We start from the raw sequence: 27,475 nt of genomic DNA on the forward strand, positions 1-27,475 counted from the left end.
TGGCTGCATACACTCACCAAACTCGATAATCTCCCTGGGCTAGTGTAATTATGGGGAGACGCTACACTAGCGCCTGGCCTGCTCACTACACACTTGTGAACACCAGAGACACATCTCAAACATGGCACAGAACAGCAAAGTCACTATGGTGCAGAGAGGCTGAGGATCTAGACCAGTCATAAACTATTTTTAGACACAGTATGGTGATACAAGTTTGCTATCATAGCACTCAAGAGGCTGAGACAGGAGGATTGCTACAAGTTCAAGAGGGGTTTGGATTAAAAACACCAAACAAAATCAACCAACCAAACAGAAAATAAAACCAACAGAAGGAAAAGAAAACTTATTATAACCTTGCCCTATATATATGCTTAATGACTAACATGTGTTTTCAACCCCCCTTTTCTGTGACTTAAGATGACAGAATTAAAATGACCATTTTGGGAAGTAGGCTGAAGATTAAGTTGCTATCTAATTAAACCAAGTTCTCAATTAGAGAACATCCATTTTAATTACATGGGAGTTTTTCCTGCATAAAGAAGAGATGCCCTAACATCATCAAGGCATTATTGTTACACCAAACTATTCATTTTAAAGTACATTTTTTTTTTTTTGGAAACACTTATACTTGGGTGGCCATAACACATGAAAGGCTGATTACTCATTTTCAGAAAGTCTATGTCCCTCTCCTCTCTCCTTCTTTCTCTTCCTCTCCTTCCCCCGCCCCTCTCTCCATTCCCTCCCTCCCCCTCTCTTAAGACAGGGCCTTGAATTTCTAGTAGACTTTTCCCTCACCCTTTATGAAATCTTGAGTCTACAGATTCATACTTGACTGGCTTCTTACAAAACGCAGGCCTATGTAGGTAGGTGGAGGATAAGAGGGCTTCCCATCTATAAGTTAGGTTTTCTGGAGGCTCTCCTACAGTGAAATTCAGACTATAATGTCATGGCTATCTTTAAAAAAATAAAAATCTATGGAAGGAAAGAAAGGACACACAAAGCAACAACTAGCTCACCAAGAGGGTTTAGCAGTTTTGAGGAAGAAAGGGAGCAAGGGGATTACATGGGCCCCTACAAAGGTGTACTTGTAACCCTGCAGATTCTTCAAATGAGAATTGTTATGTGTGACTGAGCCAACGCAGACCAGCATAACCACGTTGGAAGCCAGCCAAGTGAGCGCTTAGGACGTCAGCAGGTGCTCTCTCCTGATGACTCTCACTCTGCTCGTAGGTTTAGATCGCATAGACGTATGTGTGGAGTTGAGCAGTCATGGCAGCCTGTCTAACTGGGGAAGGGCTGAGGATGAAATGGCTTCTGAAGAGCAGGTGACGGTTAGGCTCTCTTCCTGGTGATGGTTACCACTGTATGTTAATTTTCCTCCATGATTATGAATACTTATGCATTCTATTGCTCGCTTATGCTTCTGTATGTTTATATCTATGCAGTATTTGATATAAAAATAGAAAGAGGAGAATTTGCTTAGTTTTGAGTTTTTCAAGGGAATCCTTAGAAATTACTATAGCTGCTCGCTAGTTTCTAAAATACTAAGGCCTTAGCAGCCATAAATACTTTATGCTTCTTAAGGGAGCAGGACCCACCTCCCCACACAGACACATCTTGGAAAGGCTGTGTGGAGACAAGGCCTGCTCTGAGAACAGCTGTCTGCTTGGCCCATTTATGATTTGCTGCTAACATCAGCAATTGCTTGCTTGGTTATGGACATAGAGAGAACATGATCCAAAAATACACAGAAGAGACAGGCCCATCGTTCCCAGGAACATGGGTTTGGACTGCTCCACACATTTTTCAGCACCAGCTAACTCCCTATTCGAGGAAGACCTGCAGACGAACCTAGATACCCAAGTGTGCCCCAGTCTTACTTTAGCCTAAAAGCATTCTAAATGAATCAATCTCTTTAGCCAAATCTGCTGCCCAGCTACCAAAGCTTCAATCTTTGCAAATATTTCCCTGTAGTAAGCCCTTTAAGCAGCTCTCGCAACTAACCAAATAAGCACTGAATTACCAGTTTGTTTTAGTGTAGAAATCATGCTACAGCAAAACCCTCTCTGCTTATTTCCTGTCTTCAAAGCAGCAGTCTCATCTATTGTATTAAGACACTAGAGGAGGGAAGGCAAGAGCTGCATACACCAGTGCCCTCAGGAAGACAATCAGAGGAGAGGAGGACAGTGAGCAGCACAGGGTACAACGGGATCTCCATGACGGAGCTGGCTCTGGTAGAAACCCCCATATTCATTCAACTTCCAGTGTTTTGGGCAGAAAACACACTGATTTGATAAAGAACTGTATCAAAGAGCTCTTACAGGGAGCTGAAAGGTGCGGTTAATGAAGTCAGATTTTCCTTAATGACAACAAAGAACCATTTGTGTACCTTTAGAATAAGTAGTACACAATTAAGTTTGCAATTCGGTTTGCCCAGTGACTGAGATAAACAGACCAGTTCACATTTTAAGAAACATGAGAAAATACACAGGTAGAGAGCACAGAACAGGGTTGGGATTTAGCTCAGTGGTAGAGCGCTTGCCTAGGGAAGCGCAAGGCCCTGGGTTGGTCCCCAGCTCTGAAAAAAAAAAAAAAAAAAAAAAAAAAAAAAAAAAAAAAAAAAAAACAGCAGAAAGAGAGCACAGAACATAGTAGGAATTCACAATCAAATGAGTGACTTTTAAAAGTGGTGACAAGTATCCTAGAAATCACAGAAAAGAATATCGGTATGCCAACAAAAGCTGAAAGTGACAGTGTGAGAATACTGTAATAGGTACAGCCCTCTTGGGATTTCAATTCAGTGTCCAAACCACACATTTGATCATCTTTTGTTATCCAAGCATATTGAATGATAATAAATTAAAACTGTAATACAAAAGCAGAGATATTATAATAGGTATCAGACCAAAAATTCTGGTAATTTGGTGGGAGAATAAAGAGCGAATCAGATCAGCAGGCCGGTTCATGCATTCAAGTGCACAGCACACAGCAACACAAGCCCCAGAGGGGAGCACAGAGGTGCACAGGGTGGGAGTGCCAAAGGGGCTGAAGCAGGACTGCAAGAATGATTCCCTGACTAGGACTCCTTCTCCACCCCAGACCTCAGACACTCCCCAACTAGTTTCCTTAGCCATGGACACATAATCAATTAAAAACAAATACTATATGGTAGATAAAAGGGGGGAGGGGAGATATGCAGCTCAGAGCAGGGCATGAGCACCCCACTCAGTGCATCCATTTGCATGTGGCTGTGGAACAACAAGGTAACTAACCTCTGCTACAGTAAAGACAGTGCTGAAAAGAATCATCAGATTCACGCAGATAAGGGTCTCAGGCCCCCGAGGAGGACAACTTAACTGACTGAGTATGTGATGTGCTGCTAGGTGTTGAAAATTCATTAATCTACTCACTCACCAGGCAGGCGTTCACAGGAGCCACTCGTGTCCCTGCCAAACCAGGGGGAGCTGGCATTTCAGGAAGCTTTTATCAGTTCAAAGCCTTTGCTAACAGTCCATCATCGATCTGCTTTGCAGGTGTTAGGGATAAAAGATGAGAGAGCTCTTGTCTTAGTCTAGAAGGCACTTATATTAACGTGACAGCAGGTCAAAACAGCCCTTGGTTTTGTTTTTATTCTGTTTGTGGTGCTGGGGTCAAAGCCAGGCCTCATATATGCTAGGCAGGGGCTTGAGTGCTGGCTGGGCTATCCTGCCTCACTAGGTTTTTCTTATCTTGTTAATATGCTAGACAGAAGCATCTCTGAATGTGAAATAGATCATCTCTCTCATGACAACTCTCCATCTATGTCAAAGTCTGAATGATGAGACGAAATGGCAAAATACATCCAGCAGAGATCTAAGAGTAAACGCAGTACATAACTGTCTGGCAGCTGAATAGCTTTCTATCCTCAGCTAAGTTTATGTTTCTGAATGATTACTCTCTGTGTAGTTAAAAATATAACAACAGGAAAAAGAACTCTCTTGCACGTTTTAGTTTTCTTGCCATCAACAACACTCCTGAAACTCTAAGTATATTTTTTTCTATCAGCAGCCTCAGAATAGCTGGTTGGATGGACTATTTTAGATTTAACACAATTTAATAAATAACTAAAATATTCCTCATTCTAAACTCAACAGAAAGAATAAAGGAATGTTAGCAATTTATTGTTAAGTGGAAGACCCCAGTTTGAGCACTGTTAGTAAGCTGTTATTAAATAATTTGAACTACTAACATTCAAATTCATGATTGACTGATAACCCATTTACCAATTCCATATATTAGATTATGTTAAAATGAACGGAATAAATAACAAGACAAGGCTGTGATAGACAAGAACATAGACAGAACTCCTGCAACTGGGCGTGTGATCCACACGTCATGTATGGCTGAAACAGGAGTAGGCTACACAGCTGAGAGTCTCAAAAAAAACCAAAAGTGCAAGTTTTGGAAAACACGCCTGGTTTCCTCTCTAATAATTACGGCACTAATAAGGAGTAGCAAACAATTTCCTCTATGTAACTTAAGCAAGGCCACCTAGCACAGTGAGACAAGGCTTCACAAGCATCAGTACTGTCATACAAATATTGCCTCTGATAATTTCCATCAGAAAAAAACCTACACAGTGACAAGGTTTTTCATTCAACAAGCAACTAGGAGCAGTGGCCTGCCACAGCGCTAAGAACTGTGGTGGGAGTTACTTCATTGCCTTGGATGTCCCCCTACCTCTCCTCTGATTGAGAAGAGGAGCATGCACAGGGTCACCACACTCTAAACTCCACTGCCTGTTCCTGGAGACATCACTGCCACTCTACATGAGTGACAGGGCAAGTGTCGAGATGGTCATGAAGGAAAAAAGACTTTCTGCTGTGGTGCAGTGGCTGTGTTACCAGCTAGCTCTGCGAAAGTGCTTGGGTAATGAAGGCACAGCATTCATCAATGGGTAAATCTACATCACGATGTCACGACAACACGGGACTAAGAAACATGTACTAACTGGAAGAAACAGGTCACATTTTGAAGAAGAGAGCTTGCCCTCTGGTCTCCCCTGACCCATGCCATCAAGGGAGGTTTCCTCCACAGTATCTGCTTCAACACCAGCACAATAACACAAATCTAGGAGACCCTGAGCCACAACCTCTGAAATACTGAACTGAATTAAACTCTCCTACAGAACAGAGCTCATCACACAACTGAAACCTGAACATATGCACAAAAATTAGGGTAGGAATGATGGCTCCGCAGGTAAGAGAACTGGCTGCTCTTCAGAGGACATAGGTTCAGTTCCTAGCATCCACGTGGTGGCTCGCAACTATCCCTGGTACAGTTCCAGAGGCTTAAAAGCCTTAATCTGGCACACACACACACACACACACACACACACACACACACACACACACACACACACACACACACACACACACACACACACAGGCACGCACACACACACACACGCACGCACACACACACGCTAACAATCATATACCTAAATTTAAAAAAAAGTAAAAAAAAATTTAAACCATTTTTCTAAGCTTTAACACTATACCTTTGAGTTTTAAAGTTCAGATACAATGGATGTGAACTTGATCATAGGCAAGCATGCTTCTTAAACCCTTGGGAACTGGAACAAACTTTTCCATTGTTTCAATAAAATACAAAATTCAACCGAAAGCATGGGTAAAATCAAGCTAATTGCTAGCTCACCTGCTGAGCATGGCTCATGCTCTAATTTTTATGTATATGTTCAGGTTTCAGTTCTGCACGAGAGCTGTTTCAGAGGTCATGACTGAGGGTCACCTTGGTTTGCGTTACTATGCTGGAGTTGGTGCAGAACACTGTGGTAGAAGGGTGTAGATCAGAGGAGAAGGGACAAGGTCTCTTCTTCAGGAGCAGGTCTTTCACACCAGTTGTTTTGCCAGGGAACTTCTGGCAAAAATGCCTTTCCATAATCTTACTACTAACAATGAGTTTTTGTTAATTTTTTTAGAACAGTTTTTCACTCTCACGTGGCTCTCATGTTTGTTTGCGAGATGCCTGCTAAGGAACCCTAGAACGGCAATGAGGTTTAACTGTGCACCATATAAATGGGAAATAAAAACCTTTATAGCCTGACTTCAATTTGCTTCTAACCATTCCAGAATTAGCATAAAGGAAGAAGGCTGATGTCAGAAAATAAAAACATAGGCTTTAGTCTTTGTTATTTGCCAAAGAAGGCACTCCTGACAGACCTCCTCTGAGGAGTGTTGTGTTAATACCATTCTATAACGGCTCCTGGTCTTATACTATAATCATCGTGCTCTGGGTCAAAATAGCATAAGAACAATTCCAGGACAACTGTCAGGATGACTCAGCACACGACTCCAGCACACCAGCCCAACACAACTTAAGATTGTATTATGCTGGTAGATTTTTACAAAAAGACAAATATCTTGACTATTTTTTATTAGATAGTTGCTAAAAGGTAGGAAATATATAAACTTTCAAGTTCAAAATTAATTATAAATTGAGCCTTAAATGTGCACCTACCTTATGATATCCATAGCCTGGTAGAGGATTTCAGACTGGTCAACTGCAATCACTTTCTTCGCCCCAGCTTTGGCAGCAAACATGGAGAGAATTCCAGTTCCACAGCCAACATCCAGAACAACCTGAAAGATAAAGTGGCTACTGTTGGAAAAACCCCTATTTCAAACTGCACTCATGTGGGAATATTTGAGATAGGAGCAACTTCTAATAAAAGTTTAACTTTGTTGATTAAATATTGTAATTTCTATGTGCAAAAAACAGCATGTTATGGGTTATTTAAAATTAATAACATTATAGTTGGCCACAGTATTCTGCAATTAGGCCAACAACGCTAAATTAAGAGACACTTTTCACAAAGCAAGCAACTCTATGGCCAGCATAAAGATACTTTACTCCACTTATTGCTAGAGTCTAACTGAGGCTCAATAAATCTGCATTTGGGCAGAAACATACCTTTTGAGTTTGAGCAAAAGGAATTAAAGTAGACCCAATACAATTTAAAAACAGTTACAAAGGCAAAGGGGAACGTGGCGTATGAGGGGAGGTGACCAGAGGGAAGGAGTGGGACGTCAGTTGGGAGAGGAATCTACCAAACACTTCAGTTAAGAATATCATAGTGACAGCTAACAATGCCTTCTATGCTAACCTGAGAAATACCAGAAGGTAACCTGTGTGCTCTTTCATTGACAGTGACAACTCACAAATGCTATAAATTTGTCCAAATATGCACCATTCCAGAGCCCATGTATATTAAATACCTGGTTTTTATAAGCACTGGGATTATAGGAACATACAACCATGCCATGTATGTTGAACACCCAGTTTTATAAGCACTGGGATTATAGGAACATACAACCATGCCATGTATATTAAACACCCAGTTTTATAAGCACTGGGATTATAAGAACATACAACCATGCCATGTATGTTAAACACACAGTTTTATAAGTACTGGGATTATAGGAACATATAACCATGCCTTGCTCTCCTAGTCTTTGACTTAATAGTTAACACAAACTCTTTGGAGAAATGAACAATAAATGAATAAAAGAATATAAAATGCCAGGCAGTAACATAATAAAAAAAATGGGATGAATATTAGAGCAGGGGGAAGGGGATATACTCTTTTAAATTGTAAATAGAGAATCGCTCTGACTCATACGATTAGAGAACTGAGACTGTGCAGTATAGGACTGTGCTATACAAAGATCTGAGGACATAACCAAGCTGAACTCCACAGGGCTAGTCCACTCACCACTACCTAGCAATTTCCTCTGAGGTAAGACTATGGAACACACACTTAGGATGTGTACCAATAGCATCCTCTGTGTTTATTTATATGTGAACTATATAACAGTATTGTTTTCCATTCTTTCTGTTCCCATTCTCTTTTCTTTCCAATGTATCCACATTGTATCAGAGTTCTGGGGTTCAGAGATATAGTTCAGGAGGAGAATGCGCACACAGCACTGCCCTGGCTACAATATCTCATAACAGAAACAAAACAAATTCTTTAGAAGTTAAAGATTATTTACAACATGACTCAGCTGTTGTGGGAGAACTTTCCCTGAGGAACACAATTATATTTAATCCCCTTCTTGAGGACACCAGCAACAAACCAAAGTTCAAAAGTCCAGCTTGGGGAGCAGTGAGTTTATGGTGCTTGCTTACAGGGTATGGTAAGTCCTCCCCCACCCCCCACCCTTCAGTTAGTTAAGCTTTTTTTTTTTTTTTTTTTTTTTTTGGTTCTTTTTTTCGGAGCTGGGGACCGAACCCAGGGCCTTTGCCTTCCTAGGCAAGCGCTGTACCACTGAGCCAAATCCCCAACAAGCTTCTTTACTCTATATGCTCTAGCACCTCCCCCAGACCACAAGGCCAGTGCGATTAGAACAGAATTACCATACAAATGTCAAAAAGATACAGGAAGGGATGGCTGAAATCTCAGTGAGGGCCCAATGACCCTCCCCACTCCTTCCTCCTATAAGGCAAAATCAGTAGTCTCTAAGAATTTCCTTTTAATGTACAATCAATAATATCATTACAAACAAATTCTGTTAAGTTCCACATAAAATATAATAAACCAAAACAGAAAGAAAGCAGTAAAACACAAAAAGTACAAATGTATAGTGTGGCAAAAGCTCCCAGAGAATCTCATTTTTGTGGTGGGGACTAAACCCATTTCATTGTCCAAAACTCATTACAATTCATAAAATGAGAAATAAAAATAAAAGCTTGGGACCCGCAGATCCCGGCCCGCAGCAGCTCTCTGCTCCCAGACCCCGTGGGACAGAGACCTCACCGCCTGGTCAGGTGGGCACTCCTGAGGCTGCAGAGCGGAAGAGACCACTAACACTGCCCACCCCTGCCCACATCCCTGGCCCAAGAGGAAACTGTATAAGGCGTCTGGGTTCCTGTGGGGGAGGGCCCAGGAGCGGCAGGACCCCTGCCTGAGACACCGCCAGAACCTGAAGGAAACAGACCGGATAAACAGTTCTCTGCACCCAAATCCCGTGGGAGGGAGAGCTAAACCTTCAGAGAGGCAGACACGCCTGTGAAACCAGAAGAGACTGCTCTCTGCACACATTACTGATTCCAGAGGAAAACACCAAAATCCATCTGGAACCCTGGTGCACGGAGGCTCCCGGAAGGGGCGGCGCAGATCTTCCTGGTTGCTGCCACCGCGGAGAGCCCGTGGGCAGCACCCCTCAAGCGAACTTGAGCCTCGGGACCACAGGTAAGACCAACTTTTCTGCTGCAAGTGACCTGCCTGGTGAACTCAAGGCGCAGGTCCACAGGAACAGCTGAAGACCTGTAGAGAGGAAAAACTACACGCCCGAAAGCAGAACACTCTGTCCCCATAACTGACTGAAAGAGAGGAAAACAGGTCTACAGCACTCCTGACACACAGACCTATAGGACAGTTTAGCCACTGTCAGAAATAGCAGAACAAAGTAACACTAGAGATAATCTGATGGCCAGAGGCAAGCGCAGGAATCCAAGCAACAGAAACCAAGACTACATGGCACCATCGGAGCCCAATTCTCCCATCAAAACAAACATGGAATATCCAAACACACCAGAAAAGCAAGATCTAGTTTCAAAATCATATTTGTCCATGATGCTGGAGGACTTCAAGAAAGACGTGAAGAACTCCCTTAGAGAACAAGTAGAAACCTACAGAGAGGAATCGCAAAAATGCCTGAAAGAATTCCAGGAAATTATAAAAAAACAAGTAGAAGTCCATAGAGAGGAGTCACAAAAAATCCCTGAAAGAATTCCAGGAAAACACAATCAAACAGTTGAAGGAATTAAAAATGGAAATAGAAGCAATCAAGAAAGAACACATGGAAACAACCCTGGATATAGAAAACCAAAAGAAGAGACAAGGAGCTGTAGATACAAGCTTCACCAACAGAATACAAGAGATGGAAGAGAGAATCGCAGGAGCAGAAGATTCCATAGAAATCATTGACTCAACTGTCAAAGATAATGTAAAGCGGAAAAAGCTACTGGTCCAAAACATACAGGAAATCCAGGACTCAATGAGAAGATCAAACCTAAGGATAATAGGTATAGAAGAGAGTGAAGACTCCCCAGCTCAAAGGACCAGTAAATATCTTCAACAAAATCATAGAAGAAAACTTCCTAACCTAAAAAAAGAGATACCTATAGGCATACAAGAAGCCTACAGAACTCCAAATAGATTGGACCAGAAAAGAAACACCTCCCGTCACATAATAGTCAAAACACCAAACGACAAAATAAAGAAAGAATATTAAAAGCAGTAAGGGAAAAAGGTCAAGTAACATATAAAGGCAGACCTATCAGAATCACACCAGACTTTTTCAGAAACTATGAAGGCCAGAAGATCCTGGACTGATGTCATACAGACCCTAAGAGAACACAAATGCCAGCCCAGGCTACTGTATCCTGCAAAACTCTCAATTAATATAGATGGAGAAACCAAGATATTCCATGACAAAACCAAATTTACACAATATCTTTCTCACAAATCCAGCACTACAAAGGATAATAGATGGTAAAGCCCAACATAAGGAGGCAAGCTATACCCAAGAAGAGGCAAGAAACTAATCGTCTTGGCAACAAAACAAAGAGAAGAAAAGCACACAAACATAACACATCCAAATATGAATATAACAGGAAGCAATAATCACTATTCCTTAATATCTCTCAACATCAATGGCCTCAACTCCCCAATAAAAAGACATAGATTAACAAACTGGATACGCAACGAGGACCCTGCATTCTGCTGCCTACAGGAAACACACCTCAGAGACAAAGATAGACACTACCTCAGAGTGAAAGGCTGGAAAACAACTTTCCAAGCAAATGGTCGGAAGAAGCAAGCTGGAGTAGCCATTCTAATATGAAATAAAGTCAATTTTCAACTAAAAGTCATCAAAAAAAGATAAGGAAGGACACTTCATATTCATCAAAAGAAAAATCAACCAAGATGAACTCTCAATCCTAAATATCCAAATACAAGGGCACCTAAATACATAAAAGAAACCTTACTAAAGCTCAAAGCACACATTGCACCTCATACAATAATAGTAGGGGATATCAATAACAACACTCTAATCAATGGACAGATCAAGGAAACAGAAATTAAACAGAGACGTAGACAGACTAAGAGAAGTCATGAGCCAAATGGACTTAACAGATATTTATAGAACATTCTATCCTAAAGGAAAAGGATATACCTTCTTCTCAGCTCCTGATGGTACTTTCTCCAAAATTGACCATATAATTGGTCAAAAAATGGGCCTCAACAGGTACAGAAAGATAGAAATAATCCCATGCGTGCTATCTGACCACTACGGCCTAGGAAGCCCAGGGTCCTGCTAAGACTGAACCCCCAGTGAACTAGACTGTCGGGGGGAGGGCGCCAACGGGGGGAGGGGTGGGAGGGGAACACCCATAAGGAAGGGGAGGGGAGAAGGGGATGTTTGCCCGGAAACCGGGAAAGGGAATAACACTCGAAATGTGTATAAGAAATATTCAAGTTAATAAAAAAAAAAAAGAAAAAAAAAAAAGAAAGCTTGGAAGGAGACTGAGAAGTTTGATCACACACTGCTTCAGCTGCTGATGGAAGGACAGGCTGGCACCAATACCACTGGAGAAGACCCATTACGACCCAGAGTCCACTTTTTAAAATTTCTGCCACACACGGATCAAACCCAGACCAGATGAGCACCTAACCTTTGGTTTTCTGACACAGGGTCTTGCTAGGTAGCTTGCCGGATTGTCCTGGAACTTTTCATGAAGGCCACTGAACCTGAAAATTCCTGCCACAAAGTTGGATGTAGTGGCACAGGCTTTAATTGAAGCAAATGGAAGACGGGCAGGGGGCAGGGGGCAGGGGCAGGGGCAGGGGCAGGGGCAGGGGCAGGGGCAGGGGCAGGGGCAGGGGCAGGGGGCAGGGGCAGGGGCAGGGGCAGGGGCAGGGGCAGGGGCAGGGGCAGGGGCAGGGGGAATTTGAGGTTTGCCTGGTCTATAAAGCAAGTTTCAAGACATCCAGGGCTACACAAAGAAACCCTCTCAAAAACCAACACCAGTACCACCAAAAAGAAAAGGAGCAAGAGGAGGAAAAGGAGGAGGGAGAAGGAAGAGAAAGAGAGAGTAAGGAAGGGGGGGGGGAGAGGAGGGAGGGAAAAAGGGAAGGAGGAAGAGGGAGGGAGGGAAAGAGAGAGAAAAGAAAGAAAGAAAGAAAGAAAGAAAGAGAGAGAAAGAAAGACAGACAGACAGACAGAAAGAAATTAGTAAGTTAATGTTGTAGCCTACTGAGTGCTAGGATTGTATATAGGCATACCTGCCACCACACTCAGCATGAATAAAAAATAAGTTATATTCTCACACACATACATATTACATGAAATAATATTCTAGTATAAATATTAAAACAATGTATAGATGTTCTTATATATGAACAACTAAAATGTATCAGGGAAAGATAGTCCACACTGCCAGTCACTGGAGAAATGGCCATCTGAACTATAAAAACCTCTCAGACCCATTAGAATTGCTACAGGACAGAAAACACATATCAGAGTTAGCACTCAGAAGTGGAGCCCTTGTGCATGGCTGGAAATGGAAGAGAGAAAACCCACTTTAAACAAAACAAAACAAACCACCAAAAAAAAAAAAACCAAAGAAACAAACCTATGTGGCATCTCTTCAAGGACTAAAAAGAAACTGCCACAGGATGTGGCAATTCCACCTCTGGACACACCTCCAAACAAGGAGGGCAGGTTCTGAAAGGGCATCTCAACATCTATGTTAACAGCAACAGTATCCCCAACAGATAAAGCGTGGACGTAAACTGAGCATCTTCAGACTGATGAATGGAGAACAGGGTATATATAAATGCAATCAGTTTACCCAGTCTTAAAAAGGGAATAATTCTAAGACATGCTCCAGTGAGAAGTCTTTGGAGCCACTGTGTTAGGTGAGACAAGACAGCTTCTGATTCAACTTATATAGTCACAGCAAAAGGAAAAATAGTGACCTTCAGAAGCTGAAGGGAGGGGAAATGGGGAGTCACCAATGGGTAGTCAGCTTTGTAAAATGAACACAATTCTGAAGATAAATGGTGTGATCAGCCATAACATTTTGACTATACTGACTACTACTCAACTTTTGTCATTTGTTACTTAATGACACTGGAAAAGGGGAGAAGGAATAATTTCTGTAAAAGTAAATGCATAAAAAGATTTAAGCTATATACACAGCACAGTTCAATTAAGACTCTGTTTGCAGGCTGGAGAGACACAGTGCAGTGGTCTCTGTGCTTGCTGTGCGGTCATGAGGACTAGCGTTCAGATCCTGGCAGGCCCAGTGTGCGGGCAGGCCTGCAACCACAGCTCTGAGAGGGGACAGGAGGGCTTCTGGGACTTGCTGGCTTCCATCCTAGCCAATAAACTGGGAGATCCAGGTTCAGAGAAAGACTCTGCCTCAGGGAAATTGGGGTGGGAGAGGTGGGGGTGGGGTGAGGAGTGGTGATACAAGAAGATACTCGATGCCCTCTTGGCCTTGGGGCCTGTGCAGACAGAGACATAGAGCACAGGTTTCTTTTTCTTCTCTCTCTCTGTTTCTCTCTCTGTCTCTCTCTCTCTCTCTCTCTCTCTGTCTCTCTCTCTCTCTCTCTCTCTCTCACACACACACACACACACACACACACACACACACACACACACACACACTTTTTATTTAATCCTCATTTCTCAAATGAGGAAAGTAAATTCCAAAGAGAGGAAGAAACATGTCCAGAACCCTACAGTTGAATCATACAACTGGCTTCTAGCACAGGTCAATGTGCTTCCAGAGCCTCATTATACTCTCCATTGAACTTTTGTAGTTAATTACATCTAGATGATAACTGAGTGATCAAGGCCGGCAAAACTCCACAGACTCAGAAAAAGTGGTGAGAATAACAAAATAAATTGATGGTATTCTATCAAATGATAACATAAGTTGATTTCCTCTTTTCTAACAAACAACAAACAAAGTGAACAAGCAAACCTTAGCTGTAGATAGAAGTCAGCAGCATAAAGGCGGCACCTGACTGGGGATTTCCTCAGTAGACTCCAAACAAATTAATTATGAGTATGTGAGAGGATGATTAAGTGTCACCCAAAGTTAAATTAATTGAGCTACCATATGGCCTCCACAGGAATTTTGAGAACTGAAGCAATATTAAGAAAGGAAACAAGCTAGGGAGGGAGCAGGAAGGAAGAAAAAGACCATTTTTAATTACAGCCACCTTTTAAAAAACATGAACACGACTGTCCTTGTGTGTTTGTGAAGATGTGTGTTCCACAGCAGGCATGTGGCCCTTGTTTGGAGCATCTCTTTAGACACTACTGTGCCTCAGGGAGCTTCTCGGAGTCTCTTGGCTCTGCCTCCCTTTTGCCAGAGGGGCTCTTGGGTTACAGACTTGCTACTTCGTGTGGGTTCTGGAGATCCAAACTCACTCATGCTTGCATGTGTAACTACTAGGCCACGCCCTAATCCCATAACAATAATGTGAAAGATACATCTCTACTTACTATGCACTATGAAGTATGTATGACATAGCATGAAGTCTACTTAGCACATAAAAGAGGAAAGTCATAAAACACAGTACGTCTCGTGGACTTTTAAAACAATGACCATAAATAGTTACAGGTAGCGAAAACCACATGTATATGTGTAGGTGGCCACACTGTAACAAGTCCTACCCTAACTACCACTCTCCAGCACTGACACACCCTTGCTCATTATGGAGAACAAGACCTGCAAGCACTTGACTAGAACTCAAAGCCTGGGGTTTTTAGTTCTGTGTTTTGAAGACATCAATTAGCCTCTCTGTTTAAAGTAAACGTAAAACAAAGCAGAGTTGAGCAGATAGCCCCTAGTTCCATGGTGTGACACAATGACCTATGCATTACCAAATGCACTTAAATGCATAGCACTGCATCTTCTACAGCCACAGCCACAGTGCAAGGAGATAGAAACTGCACTGATATTCTCAGTTACAAAAAAAGTATGCTTTAAGACCCTAATATTTTAATTACGGTGACTTCTGAGAAACCACAAGTGTCAAACAAAATTCATCATACTGGTAAAGTTAATGGCTACCGCCTCTGGCAAAGCAGCAACATAAGCAGCCCACCATAGCTTGCTATCCTTTCCTAGGTAGGCTCTCTCAGTGGCAGGATAGAATGCCATCAACTGACTTCACATAGTTTGCCATGGTTTGTTGATAATACAAACATGGTAATACAAACATGGAATGTTTGGTTGTGTGTGCATGTGTGTATGTGCATGCGTGTGCATATGAGCATGCACGTGTGTGTTCAGATGTGCATTTATGTTTATGTATGTTTGTACATACAGGCCAGAGATCAACGCTTGGTTGTCACTCTCGCTCTCCACCACTGAGCACAGAGCCTGATGATCCGGCTTGTCTAACTAGCACAGGGAACCCATCTGCGCCTCCAATGCTCCTGGATCACAGGTGGGCTGCCATATGGATGCTGGGAATGTAAACCCCAGCTTTCTGTGGTAAGTGCTCTATCACTGAGCCATCTCCCAGCCCATACACATACACAAAACACAGCACTGCAAGAAAGAAACTAGAAGCAATCCTGCTGTGAGCAGGTCCACCAACTTAGTAAGAGCTCTTCCTAATTACAAATACTTATTTCTAAAGACTAAAATTCTCTGTAACAAGTATTTGAACCTTTCTGGGATTTCCTTACTACAGGATAACAGTCTAGTCCAGAGTACACTGAGAGAAAAACCTCTAGCTCACCTCTTCAATCCCTAGGGCATTCAACAAAGACATGAGAAGATGCCTGAGACCTGAGGGTGCTCTGACAATAGCAATGTCATTCAGAAAGGACCTGAAGGAGTCTGCAAGTGAGCCACAAAAGTGGCTCTCACAGTGAAGGTCTCCATTCTCTGCTCCTCCAAGACAGAAAGCCCAGGAGATGTCTTACAGGAGCTTAAGATGTAGTGAGAACTAGAAATATCTACACATTCTCAGCGTAGAGCCTTGAAAGAAGAACAATTCTGGGCAAAGGTATTCAGATGGCAGAACTCATAACTAAATTAGTGGGTTCATGGCTAATAAAGAAAAATAAGGGGTTGGGGATTTAGCTCAGTGGTAGAGCGCTTGCCTAGCAAGTGCAAGGCCCTGGGTTCAGTCCCCAGCTCCAAAAAAAAAAAAAAGAAAAAAGAAAAAGAAAACATCACGCTTTGAGTAACCACAGCAATGGGGAAAAGGAGAGAAAAGACAGAGCGGGGAAAAGAGAATGTGAGAACTTGTGAGGAAGGACTATTCCACAAACACACAGCACATGTACACACACAAAGAAACACACACACACTCAGATGTGCACGAGCTCATATGTGCATGAAGAGAAAGCAAAACAGATACACACAAACACAAGCAAAGCATATGACCACCTTTCAAATAAAGAACATGACTGTCAAGATGGTTTACCAGTAAAGGTGCCTGCCACCAAGCTTGGGTCTGATCCCTGGGAACCATGTAGTGGAAGGAGAGAACAAACTCTCACAAGTTGTCCCTGAACTCCATCCATGCTCCATGTCACGCACATGCCTGTGTGTGTGTGTGTGTGTGTGTGTGTGTGTGTGTGTGTGTGCATTCACCCACACACAACAGGACTAGTGGCATGGCTCAGTAGACAAAGGCACTTGCTGCCAAGTCTGACAATCTGGAGTCTCTAATGTAAAGATAGAACCATCCTCAGACCAACACGCTGTGGTATGCATATGCCCACCCTGCCATACACAATAAACGAATTTAAAGGAAAAAAGATTAAATAAGTAAAATATAATAAATTGTAAATAAATTAGACGGTATTAAAACAAAAAACAAGATGTCCAATAAAGAGATATATTCACAAGGGACTAAACAGTACAGAAAAAATTCTAGCTTTCATATTTTACTCTAGCCAACATTACATATTTTTAATTATTCAACACGGAATAATAATTAAAAGTGTGCTCTGCCATGGGGCTTATCTGATACATTCCAAACACACAATCGCAATAAGTCAAAAACTGTAGTTTAGACTAACTGGATAGGGAACAGCTCCATCCGGTGATGAACGACTTTCAGCTTTATGAAAGGTGCCTGAATGGCAGCCCCATTAGCAGCTGGGTTATCAGGATGAAGCACCGGACAGCAGTTCATCTAAGGCTCTGGGAATCAAAACCTGAGTCAACTGTCCAGGGACGATTCAGTGACCATTCACTCACCTTATCTTTGAAGATGTGTGGATTTTGGTATATGAAATCTCTGTAGCTTTCTGTGCGCACTTTGTCCTAGGGCAGAGAGAGCAGACCACCATGTTTACAGGGACAGTTTGAGCAAATGAATTCTTCTATGAACTTATCCTACTGTATCACACACTGCTAGCTTCCACAGCTATATTCTGCCTGGAAATCTGAGCTACTGACTTTTTTTTCCCTCTAAAAGAAAACAATAAAGAACATAAATAGCAGGGTTGGGGATTTAGCTCAGTGGTAGAGCGCTTGCCTAGCAAGCCCAAGGCCCTGGGTTCGGTCCCCAGCTCCAAAAAAAAAAAGAACATAAATAGCAACAACACAGAAACCCTTTTATTAAAAAGTATCCGTGAATGAAGGATCTAGCCATTAGTTTGAAATGTGTGTGTCCTTTTCTTTCCACACTGGTCACCGATAGACTCAAGAGATGGTAAATGCTAAGTGAAGGTGCCCTTTAAGCCGAGCCTGGCTCCCGGCACTGAAGCTACAAGAACATAAAGAACAATAAACAAACAAACAAACAAACAGAGAAAAGAAAAGGTGAGGTGCACAGGGATCGTGAATCCACGCCAAGGAAGTTCTAAGAAAGTTACATCAGCATCTCGTTTACAGTACTGTTTGTTTCTAGAAATGTCTGCAGTTGGAAACTATGCCCAGAAGCACGTAGGTCTAGAAGGAAATCCTGTGAGCCCCACAGCACACACTACCAGAGTCCATGCTCTGGAGTGAGTCTCTCGTGAACTATGAGCATGCAGGCCCGCAGCATCCTCACATTCCTGCTGGCTGGTGCACCCTTAGGTCAGACATGCACAGCCTGCAGATGAGGTGGGGGAGGGCTCTGCAGCCAGTAAGGAAAACTGCATATAGTAAAAACAGGTGCCACCAAGAGAGAAATTCTAGCTTTGGTTTTCACATAGAGATAAAATAGTCACCCTTCTGTTACCTATGGGCCTCACTTTTATAGATCCAGACAAATAAGGATGGAGAGTACCTCAGACACATAACCGCATCTGTCCTGAGCCCTGTCCAGAGCCTGTGTGACCTTTTACCTTTCCCTGAACAATGTATGCCACAGTGACCTGTCTTCTCATTTTCCCATAAAATAAACAGAAAACCTACAACAAAAATTCCTCTAAGGTCTTCTCCTCCAAAATTCACTTCCTTTTTTTTTTTTTTTTTGGCCAGGGATATATATATATGTATATCTGTGGGGGTGGGGGTGGGGGGAGTATTAGGGGGGGTCACTAAGTCCAATTTCCAATTAGTACTGGGAGTGGGGCAAATTAGGGGAAAAAGGTGGTGGGTAGGATTATGTTTTCGTTGTATACATATACAAAGTTCTCTAGAATAAAAAAAATTATAAACAAAATGTCCCTTTAAGTGAACACCATTTTGTACATTTTCTGCTGCAACAAGAGAACTCAGAGTGGGCATGAGTCACGGGTGCAGCAGCTCAGAATGCTCTCACCCATCACCCTGCCTCTCCACCCTCTAACTCAGCAGCATTCCAACTTCAGTCCTAACAGTACACAATGCTACCCAGCTGAGCTACGCTCTTCCCAGTGCCTCTCGTCATATACATCTGTATCTAGCAGAGCCTAAGCTGAATAACTCATGTTTTGCTAGAAAAAAACCCACAATCATGAACAGGAAAGCTACTAAAGAGATCGCCTTAAAAACCATTTCCAAGCCAGGGTGGCAGCACATGCCTAAGATCCTACAATCCAGGCAGTGAGGGCTGAAAGGTCATGAGTTCAAGGTCATCCTTGGCTACATAGGGAGTGTGAGGTTAGCCTATGCTACATGAGAACCTTTCTCAAAATAAACAAAACAACAACAAAGGAAGGCCTCAAAACAACAGAGTTCCAAAGATTTACTCTAACAAAAGACTAACGTGAAAATACAGAATAAACCTTGGAAGCTATCTTTCATACAGATCAAACACAAAGTAACGAATTACAGCTATGATACAGGAGCTGTGTGTACATCGGAGAGGAGGATCTCAGCTCTATCCTTCAAAACAAAACCACTGCAGCCCAGCCTCAGGCAGAGAAGCTGCACACTACAGTTTTCATCCACACAAAATACCTCAAAGTGCACCACCTAGGCAAGGTGACTAAACTGACAGAGACTTTAACCAACCAACCAGGCTTAGACTAACACTCCTTTCCCACAAATAGGAAGCAAGCCCATTTCCTACACAGATTTCCTCACTTATATGATTTATTGTCTGTAATGCTATGCCAGCATCACCCAGGGGAGAGCAACTGTGGTATAGCATTAATAATGCCATGACATTGCTTTACAGTCCTTGGGCTTCCTTTACGCAGAATAATCTTGGGAGGGAGGATTCAGAAAAGGAATTTTATTGAACGATTTTAAGAAAAGAGAAGGTAGCATCTAATATTCCTGGAGGTAAACATTTAAAAATTTTTGTAAATCTTACAATTCAACCTTTATTTTATGTTATGCTAGTCTGGGTATAGTCAGTTTTGCTGAGTTAAAACTTACTATTGTGATCGGTAATATCTGATAAAATGTACAGTCAGTAGATGAAGTCAGAAACTACTTCTATCTTACATGGGCACGATCACTATGACTGTTAAAACTGAAGAGACAAAAGCATCAGGTCTGACCGCACTAGGAAACATTTCCTTATGATCAGTGATTCTGTGGGTTATAAGTCATGCCACGAATACTGTAAGAACTATTTTAAATTAACCTTTATAACATCATTACTTGTGCAAACTAAGTCAGCACTACTATTTTAAAAACTAAACTAGTTTCTTTTCCATTGAAGAAAGTAGGCCTGCCATTTAATTACTGTGTAACAGAGAGCTCCTGGGAAGACCTGAGCCATCAAGCAGTTGTTTGCTCCAGTGCTCAATTTCAAGGAAAAAGTGGCTTCAAAAGAAAAATGAATCCTGATGTGCATAGGATTTATGGGGCTTTGACACCTCTGTAAGCTTCTCATTTTGGAACTACACACGCGCACACACACACACGCACACACGCACACACGCATACGACTATTAAGAAAAAGCCTATTCTGTAGGGTTCTCCCTTTGGCAGATGTGATGCATATGCACTCTGTCCAACCTTTAGCATTTCTTCATGTATCCCATAATGCCCATAGGAGCTGAAGTAGACGCCATCCTCGTCCTCCTGCAGGTCTGCAATGGTAGTCGTGGAGGAGCAGGTTCTGACATCTACGTTCATCACAAAGTCCTGAGCAAATTGTCTGTAATCAATTTGAAATACACCCTTGAGACAGATTTATTGGACCATGAGAAAAGGCAAGGCTGGAGGGTGATAAAGGGGAGGGGGAGAAGGGCAGTGTGCCCAGCATCTTACAGCCTTCCCTCTAGCTGAAGCGCCCCACAGCGCCCCCTGCTGGATCAGAAGCAATACACTACTTTATCAAATGTATTTCCCCTACTGTCCTAAATGTCCTTAATGGAGCCCATTTCAACTATGAATGTTCTTGAAATGGGTTATATAGGGTATAGGGAGAAAGAAGACCCTATCCTCTCCAGTTCTCACACCCAGGTGTGATCTACAAGGTACACAAGAGGGAGGAAGTCAAAAGGGCAGAAAGTCAAGCTAGGAACTAGGAACTCGGATGGACTCTGCTCTCCCTGGCACCAGACACTCTGGCCCGCCACCAAACAGAACTCAGGTACTGTCAAGCAGCTCACACACCCTGCAGGCAGAAGCTGGGCGGCACACATGCTACGGATACACATGTGAAGGCCTGGGCCCACCTCCACACTAACATCTGAACTCACAAGTTCCCCAGGAAATGAGGGACTCCAGGAGAATGCCTGTCAGTGGGAAAAAACTGTCCCCATCTGGTCCCTTGGTTAACTTCTACACTACTGCCACATTCACATTTTGGTTTTTTAAAAAACATTTCAACATATTTTTCCAAAACGTAAAAAAATAACAATCCTTCCATTTCTGAAATGCTAGGACGGTTAAGGTGAAGGAACCAACTAGAGACAAGGAAATCGAAGGGCAGACACGAGAACAGCCACGTGTGCAAAGCAATTACGAGGTTTCTACAAGTACAGAAAAATGCAATTCTACAGCACACCACGGGATGCCGCACGTCATCAATACTCCTAAGGTAAGCATCTACGCTGAGTGTCTGACACCCCAGGCGTTCCTAGCAGTAACTATCCCATGCGCCACCTAAAGCAGGGTTTGGCTGGATAAGAACTTACTTCATCTTCTGCAGATCCTCACGCGCCCGAGCCAGAGCCGCCTCAGCAGACAGCGCCCGGGCCTCCATGAGCTTCAATTTCTCAACAACAGATGTGTTTTCGCTGAGTCCATTGGGGTATGTGAAGGGAGCAGACACTGGCTCATAAAGATCTTCTACATCTAAAGGGTGAACGGACATTATTATCAGGCCACCTCACAGCAGCACAGCGGGGACACACAGGTTGGAAAGAAACAGGCCTAAGGGCCTGTCTACCATGGTCAAGTGAGAAAAAGTATTAAGAGCACGTTTTACATACTTGGTGTCCAAGTTCTTTGATTTGATATCATGGAGTAGGATAGTCTGCTTCTGATCAGCTAGCTAAACGGAACATATGCATGTATGCAAAAACTAAACCAAAAAAAACAAAAACCCTAATGTTTATCATAAGCTTTCAAGTGTGTACACAGTACGCCACATCTCATGTTCAAAACAACCTGAGGCGCAAATAATTACTCCTGTTTTGGACACAGGGAAAATAAATTTCAAAAAAGCTAAATGACCAATTCAAAGTCATATAGTTAGACTCATAGGTCATCCTGCTGGGTAAAAGAATGAACCTGGAGGGCAGTGTGTGAAGGATAACAGGCCAACACTAAAGGGGCAAATGCAAAAATCTCACTTACATGTGCATTTAAAACAGCTCTTACAGGGGCTGGGTCTGTAGCAGAAGAGCCAGCAGCAGGGTGAACCAATCAGGCTTAAGACCCCACAGCTGTGCCCCACTGGAGCCATGATGATGTGTGTGGTACATATTACCACCAAGAGCCATGTAGATGTTATGGTTTGTGCTGCAGCCTGAAGACACATTATCCACAGGCCGTGCTGCCACTGGGGGCATAGTGATGTGAGTAGCCTTCGCTGCCACCTGAGGCCATGGTTATGTCCAGTTCCTTGCTGCCAAAAGGAACTGGGTCTGAAGCACTACTGTAGCTGGGGTCTGTGTTGATGTCATATCTGGGTCTGAAGCCCTACTGTAGCTGGGGTCTGTGTTGATGTCCATGGTCCAAGTTAGCACCAAAGGCCTTGCAGATGTCCTGAGTTTGTCCAGCAGCCTGAAACCATGTTGATGATGTCAGTAGGCCATGCTGCCACTGGAGGCCATACTGATAAGAGTGGCTTGAGCTCCTTCCTGATTCCAGGGTGATGTCCAGGGTTCAAGAAGCCTCTAAGGCCTTTGTGTAGGACCATGGTCCTACTGTGGGTGAGTGGTGGTGCATGTACATGGTCTGTACTAATGCCAGTAACTGTGTGGAAGCCCATGATCCATTCTCCACTGACTATGAAGAACATAGAGGCTACTTTGACTATTTTTGCTATGATATTGATGACTTTAAACACATAGTTAAGAGGGACATGGAAGGCTTCTGTGACAATCCCACTTCCTCTCCCTCTCCCCTACCTCCACAGTCAAGCTAGCCATAAAAAAAAAAAAAAAAAAAAAAAAAAAAAAAGCCACCAAAGAGACTCTTAAAAAGGATGATGGGATGCTCCCTATAACGGAAGGCTTCTGACAGAGGTGGGAGGGGAATGACTCCGTTCAATTTAAAGATCAGAGTACAGAGGGTACAAGTGGGGGACCAGCATAGGACTGGGATGTGATGTGATATATGATGTGGAACTCCCAGAGAATCAATGAAAATGTTGTGGGGGTGGGGAAAACAGCAATCAAGAACAAAACACAGACCTGACAGAGAGAGAGAATTGAGAATTGTGCTGCCACAGGCTAGGGCTGTAAACTTTCACTTCAGACCAGTACATTCAGAACGTCTCACCAACCATGTGACGACAGGTAATGCCTTGGTGTGTGTGAAATGTGCCAACGCAGCAGAGCAGAGTGATGTGCTCTTAGCACAATAAAAATGGTGGTGGCTAAATTGCTGGATGCTAATTTGCTTGACTGCAACAGCCATTTCTCAATGTCTTTGTTCACAGGCTCATAACCCTGAACCAGAAGGTCACATTCAATCACACCTTCATCAAATACGGAAGAGAAGCCTTTCCTTAAAGAGAGAGTACAGATAAGGACTCCTATATATCCAACACCTTCCCATCCCAGGCAAGACACAAATATTCTATTATTGATCCTACAACACAGCCAAAATCTTAGGTTTAAAAAAAAATCTCGATTTTCAAAATTTCATCATTAATTTCTAGTGTGTAAATAACTCTGCAAACAGAGATGGAACCAGTGAGTCTTAAGAAATCCCAGATTCAGCAGGAGATTTCATTAAGATTACCTAAAGCAACAAACACTGCTGACGCTGTTTCCTCCTCTGTGCAGCACTGGGACAGTGCCTACCCTCATTCAGGCTCTGTAGTAGTGATCTTTATGGAAACTTCAAGGTTGGGACACACAGCTAAGCTAACCCATACACACTGCTCCTCTGGGAGGCTAGAGCCCAAGCCGCACCAAACACACAGTGCAATCACTGACCTCCCTTCACATCCGGACAACAGAGCTATCTCACGTTTGAACACTCAATCTCCAGCTGGTGCACTGTTCAGAAAGCTGTAGAACCTTTAAAAAAGTAGAACCCAGTGCAAATAACATTTAATTTTTATTTATTTGTATTTGTGTATGTGTCAGCTAGTTTGCATGCGGACACACACACACACACACACACACACACACACACACACACACACACACACAAAGGCCAGAAGGGAATCATAGCCCTTGGAACAGGAGTTATAATTGTTAGTGGGCTGCATCTGAAAGCTGGGAACAGAACTGGCAGTGTGTTCTTAACCTCTGTGCCACCTCTCCAACCCTACCTAAGCCCGCCTGCTATGCACTCTAGGCTTTCTGCGTAGACCCAGTGTAACCAGCTGCCTACGCAATGTCTTCCCTGCCAGTGTGGAAGCAGAGTAAGTCTTTCCTCCCTTCATTTGCATCTTCTGGGTATCTGGTCACGGCAACCACAAAACTAGTACAAATCCTTACTTTGTACTTTGTTTCCAAATTCAAGCTAGTGGGCAAACGGTTTTATTTCTGCTACAATAAGAATCAGTCATAATTTAACATTAATATGCATCGCCATTCAGTGATGTTAATCTTACAAACTGAAAGGGAGAGAGGAGCAGTCCCAGCCCCTGGAAGGTGTGGTCTTTACTGCACAAAGCACTGAGCTCTGACAATCCTCTCAGAGTCCACAGGGATGCCTGTGCCCTTCAGAGGGATCTACTGCGCCAATGCGGATGCCCACAGTTTACCCTGCCACTCATTTCTGAGACAGTACGTAGCTCCCTTCCCCACTCTGAAATAAGCTACAGTGCTGTCTATACTCCGTCTATGTGTCTGGAATTGGGAGGGTCAGTCTATACCCTGACCATGGGCATCGAGAATGCAGTCTTGCTGAGGCTGGGAGTACTTCGGGGTCAAACCTACAACTAGTTCATGGCAGGCAAGCTCTCATTGGCTCAGCTACATGCCCAGACCTGTGATTCATCTCTGTGTGAATGCTGAGGTCTTTAGAGATGAAGCCCTTATCCATGGAGGATGGATCTGTAGTGGATGCCTAAAACTGAACCGGCTATGACCCATGTTTTCCATCATAAAGTTTAATCAATATCCATCATACAATGTAATCAATAAGTTGAATACAGAAAAAGACTTAATGATTAACAATAACTATTAACAAGATGCAATAGGAGAAAGGATATGAATACAGTCTCCTTGAACATGAGCATGTGGTGCTGCAATAGTCAATCCTGTAACTGCGACAACAAAGTGGGCACACACAGGAAGCACACGTCAGGAAGAGACAAACTGACACAATGCTTCATCAGGCCTCCCAGAACAGCGGCCATCTTAAAATTTATAAACTGGCTACTTTCAGAATCATCTACTGTTTAATCAACCACATAAAAATGGAAAGCAATTTGTTGAAAGTCTACCACTTGATAAAGGTGAGATGTGGTGCATGCTTTTATCTAGAGTTTTATGTGGAGTTCAATAATGAAAAATGCCACTTCCCACTTTTGCAATAACACCAAGCAATAAAATTCTCCAGGTATAAAAAAAAAAAAAATGGAAAGCAAAATCACTGCTTGAAGGGGAATGACTAAGGTCCATTTTCACAGCACACTTCATTTGCTGTAACAAACAGCCTGAGGCTAGTTAAAGCAGTTAGAGAAGGTTCATCTTACCAAACTGAAGCAAAAGGTCATCTTCCAACACTGGCTTCAGGTACTCATCTTTTTCCCAAGGCACAGGGTTGTATATGGAATTCATGTACTCAACAGTAGGATTCTGGGCATGAAGATAAAGCACATTGTATTCACTGTATGCAATGACAAAGCTCCCAAAGAAAGAGTGAGGAACTTAAGCAAAAGAGAACTCAAGTCTGCACAAGACTGGTGCACCTGTGTTTACCCGCCATTTTAAATGGCTACGGTCGTTCTTACATTGTCTAATGCTGAGAGAGTGACATCAGTTCAAACATTCATTTCAATAAGACAAAGAACAAAACATTTGAAAAAAATTAAACAATGCAGGACGGAGAAATGGCTGAGAGGTTAAGAGCATTGGCTACCCTTACAGAGCAGCTGCGTTCAATTCCTTGCACCCACATGGTGGCTCACAACCATCTCTAACCCAAAGTCCAGAGGATCCAGACATCCTCTTTTGGCTTCTGTAGGCATTAAGCATGCAGGCAAAACATTCATATACATAAAATAAAATAGACGTTTAAAAAAAGAATAAACTGTGAAAAAAATTTTTTAAAAAAACCCAATATCCAAAGTACTTGAGTCAGACTAGAAATTATTTGATTTTACTGATAGTTTTCCTTTTATCTGACACTGCTTTGTGCACAGTACTGATCCACTTAGTTAAACACGACAGGGGACACCTCCACCGGGAGCTTCAAGGCACTCTTTCTTTCTTCATGCCCACAATTCCCACAATATGAACAATGTCAAATTTTGGGCTGGAGAGATGGCTCGGGGTTAAGAGCACTGAATGCTCTTCCAGAGGCCCTGAGTTCAATTCCCAGTAACTACATGGTGGCTCACAACCATCTGTAGTGAGATCTGATGCCCTCTTCTGGTGTGTATGAAGACAGCTACAGTGTACTTCTATGTAATAAATAAATAAATCTTTAAAAAAAAAAGTGTCAAATTTGTTAAATAATCAGCACAGCGTCAGTCTCTATGAACTCTAAAAATTCCTAAATAAAATTATTAGGTTTCCAACTTACCTTAAGTCTAATAAAATTTATTAGTTTAATGTATCCATAAAATTCCAGTCCTGTGGGAAAAGAGATAATTCACTGATTTTAATACAATGTTTTAACTGATCTTTAACTCCTCTTCCAATGAGGTGTCTCTGACCTCTAAAGTATCACTTATTATTTGGACTTTTGCATTAAGGATTAGAAACTGCAACTTTGATACTTTTAAATACTTAATATGAGAACTGACCACAGGTAACAAGTTTTAAAATGCTTCTTTGTATTTCATTAGAAAAAATTTTTTATTATTAAAATGTATGTAGGGGAGGGAGAGTGTGATGTGTGTACATAGGGTATGCTACAGTACACAAGTGGACGTCAAAGAATAGCTCTGTATATTGGCTGTCTTCTTCCACCTCTGTGTGAGCTCTGGGAAGCAAACTCAGGTTGTCAGACCTGTGGCCGAATGGGTAAGAGTGCTCACACAACAGCCATGAGGACGTGATTTCGATTCTCAGCACCATATAAAACACCAGGCCTAGGTGGTAGCCTCTTGTAATGCCAAGGCTTGGGAGGCAGAAGCCAGGGATCTTTCTCAAAAGCTGGCTACCGAGGCCAGCTGAGTCAGAGAGCTCCAGGTTCAAGTGAGAGGCCCTGCCTCAATACATGAGGTGGAGTACAACTGAGGGAGACACCT

At 42.6% G+C, this 27,475-nt stretch overlaps 1 protein-coding gene across 1 annotated transcript in view; it reads right to left on the reverse strand.

The window, feature by feature from the left end:
- Positions 1–27,475, reverse strand: part of Prmt3 (protein arginine methyltransferase 3) — an 89,012-nt gene that overhangs the window by 59,368 nt on the left and 2,169 nt on the right. The window contains exons 4-9 of the mRNA XM_032893541.1: positions 26,806–26,855; positions 25,754–25,856; positions 21,564–21,723; positions 20,437–20,578; positions 17,311–17,376; positions 6,520–6,641 (exon numbers count right to left, since the gene is read on the reverse strand). Coding sequence (XP_032749432.1) covers positions 6,520–6,641; positions 17,311–17,376; positions 20,437–20,578; positions 21,564–21,723; positions 25,754–25,856; positions 26,806–26,855 — 643 coding nt within the window. The remainder of the gene's footprint in view (positions 1–6,519; positions 6,642–17,310; positions 17,377–20,436; positions 20,579–21,563; positions 21,724–25,753; positions 25,857–26,805; positions 26,856–27,475) is intronic.

This window comes from Rattus rattus, chromosome 2 (assembly GCF_011064425.1).
Source record: "Rattus rattus isolate New Zealand chromosome 2, Rrattus_CSIRO_v1, whole genome shotgun sequence".
Classification (NCBI taxonomy): Eukaryota; Metazoa; Chordata; class Mammalia; order Rodentia; family Muridae; genus Rattus; species Rattus rattus.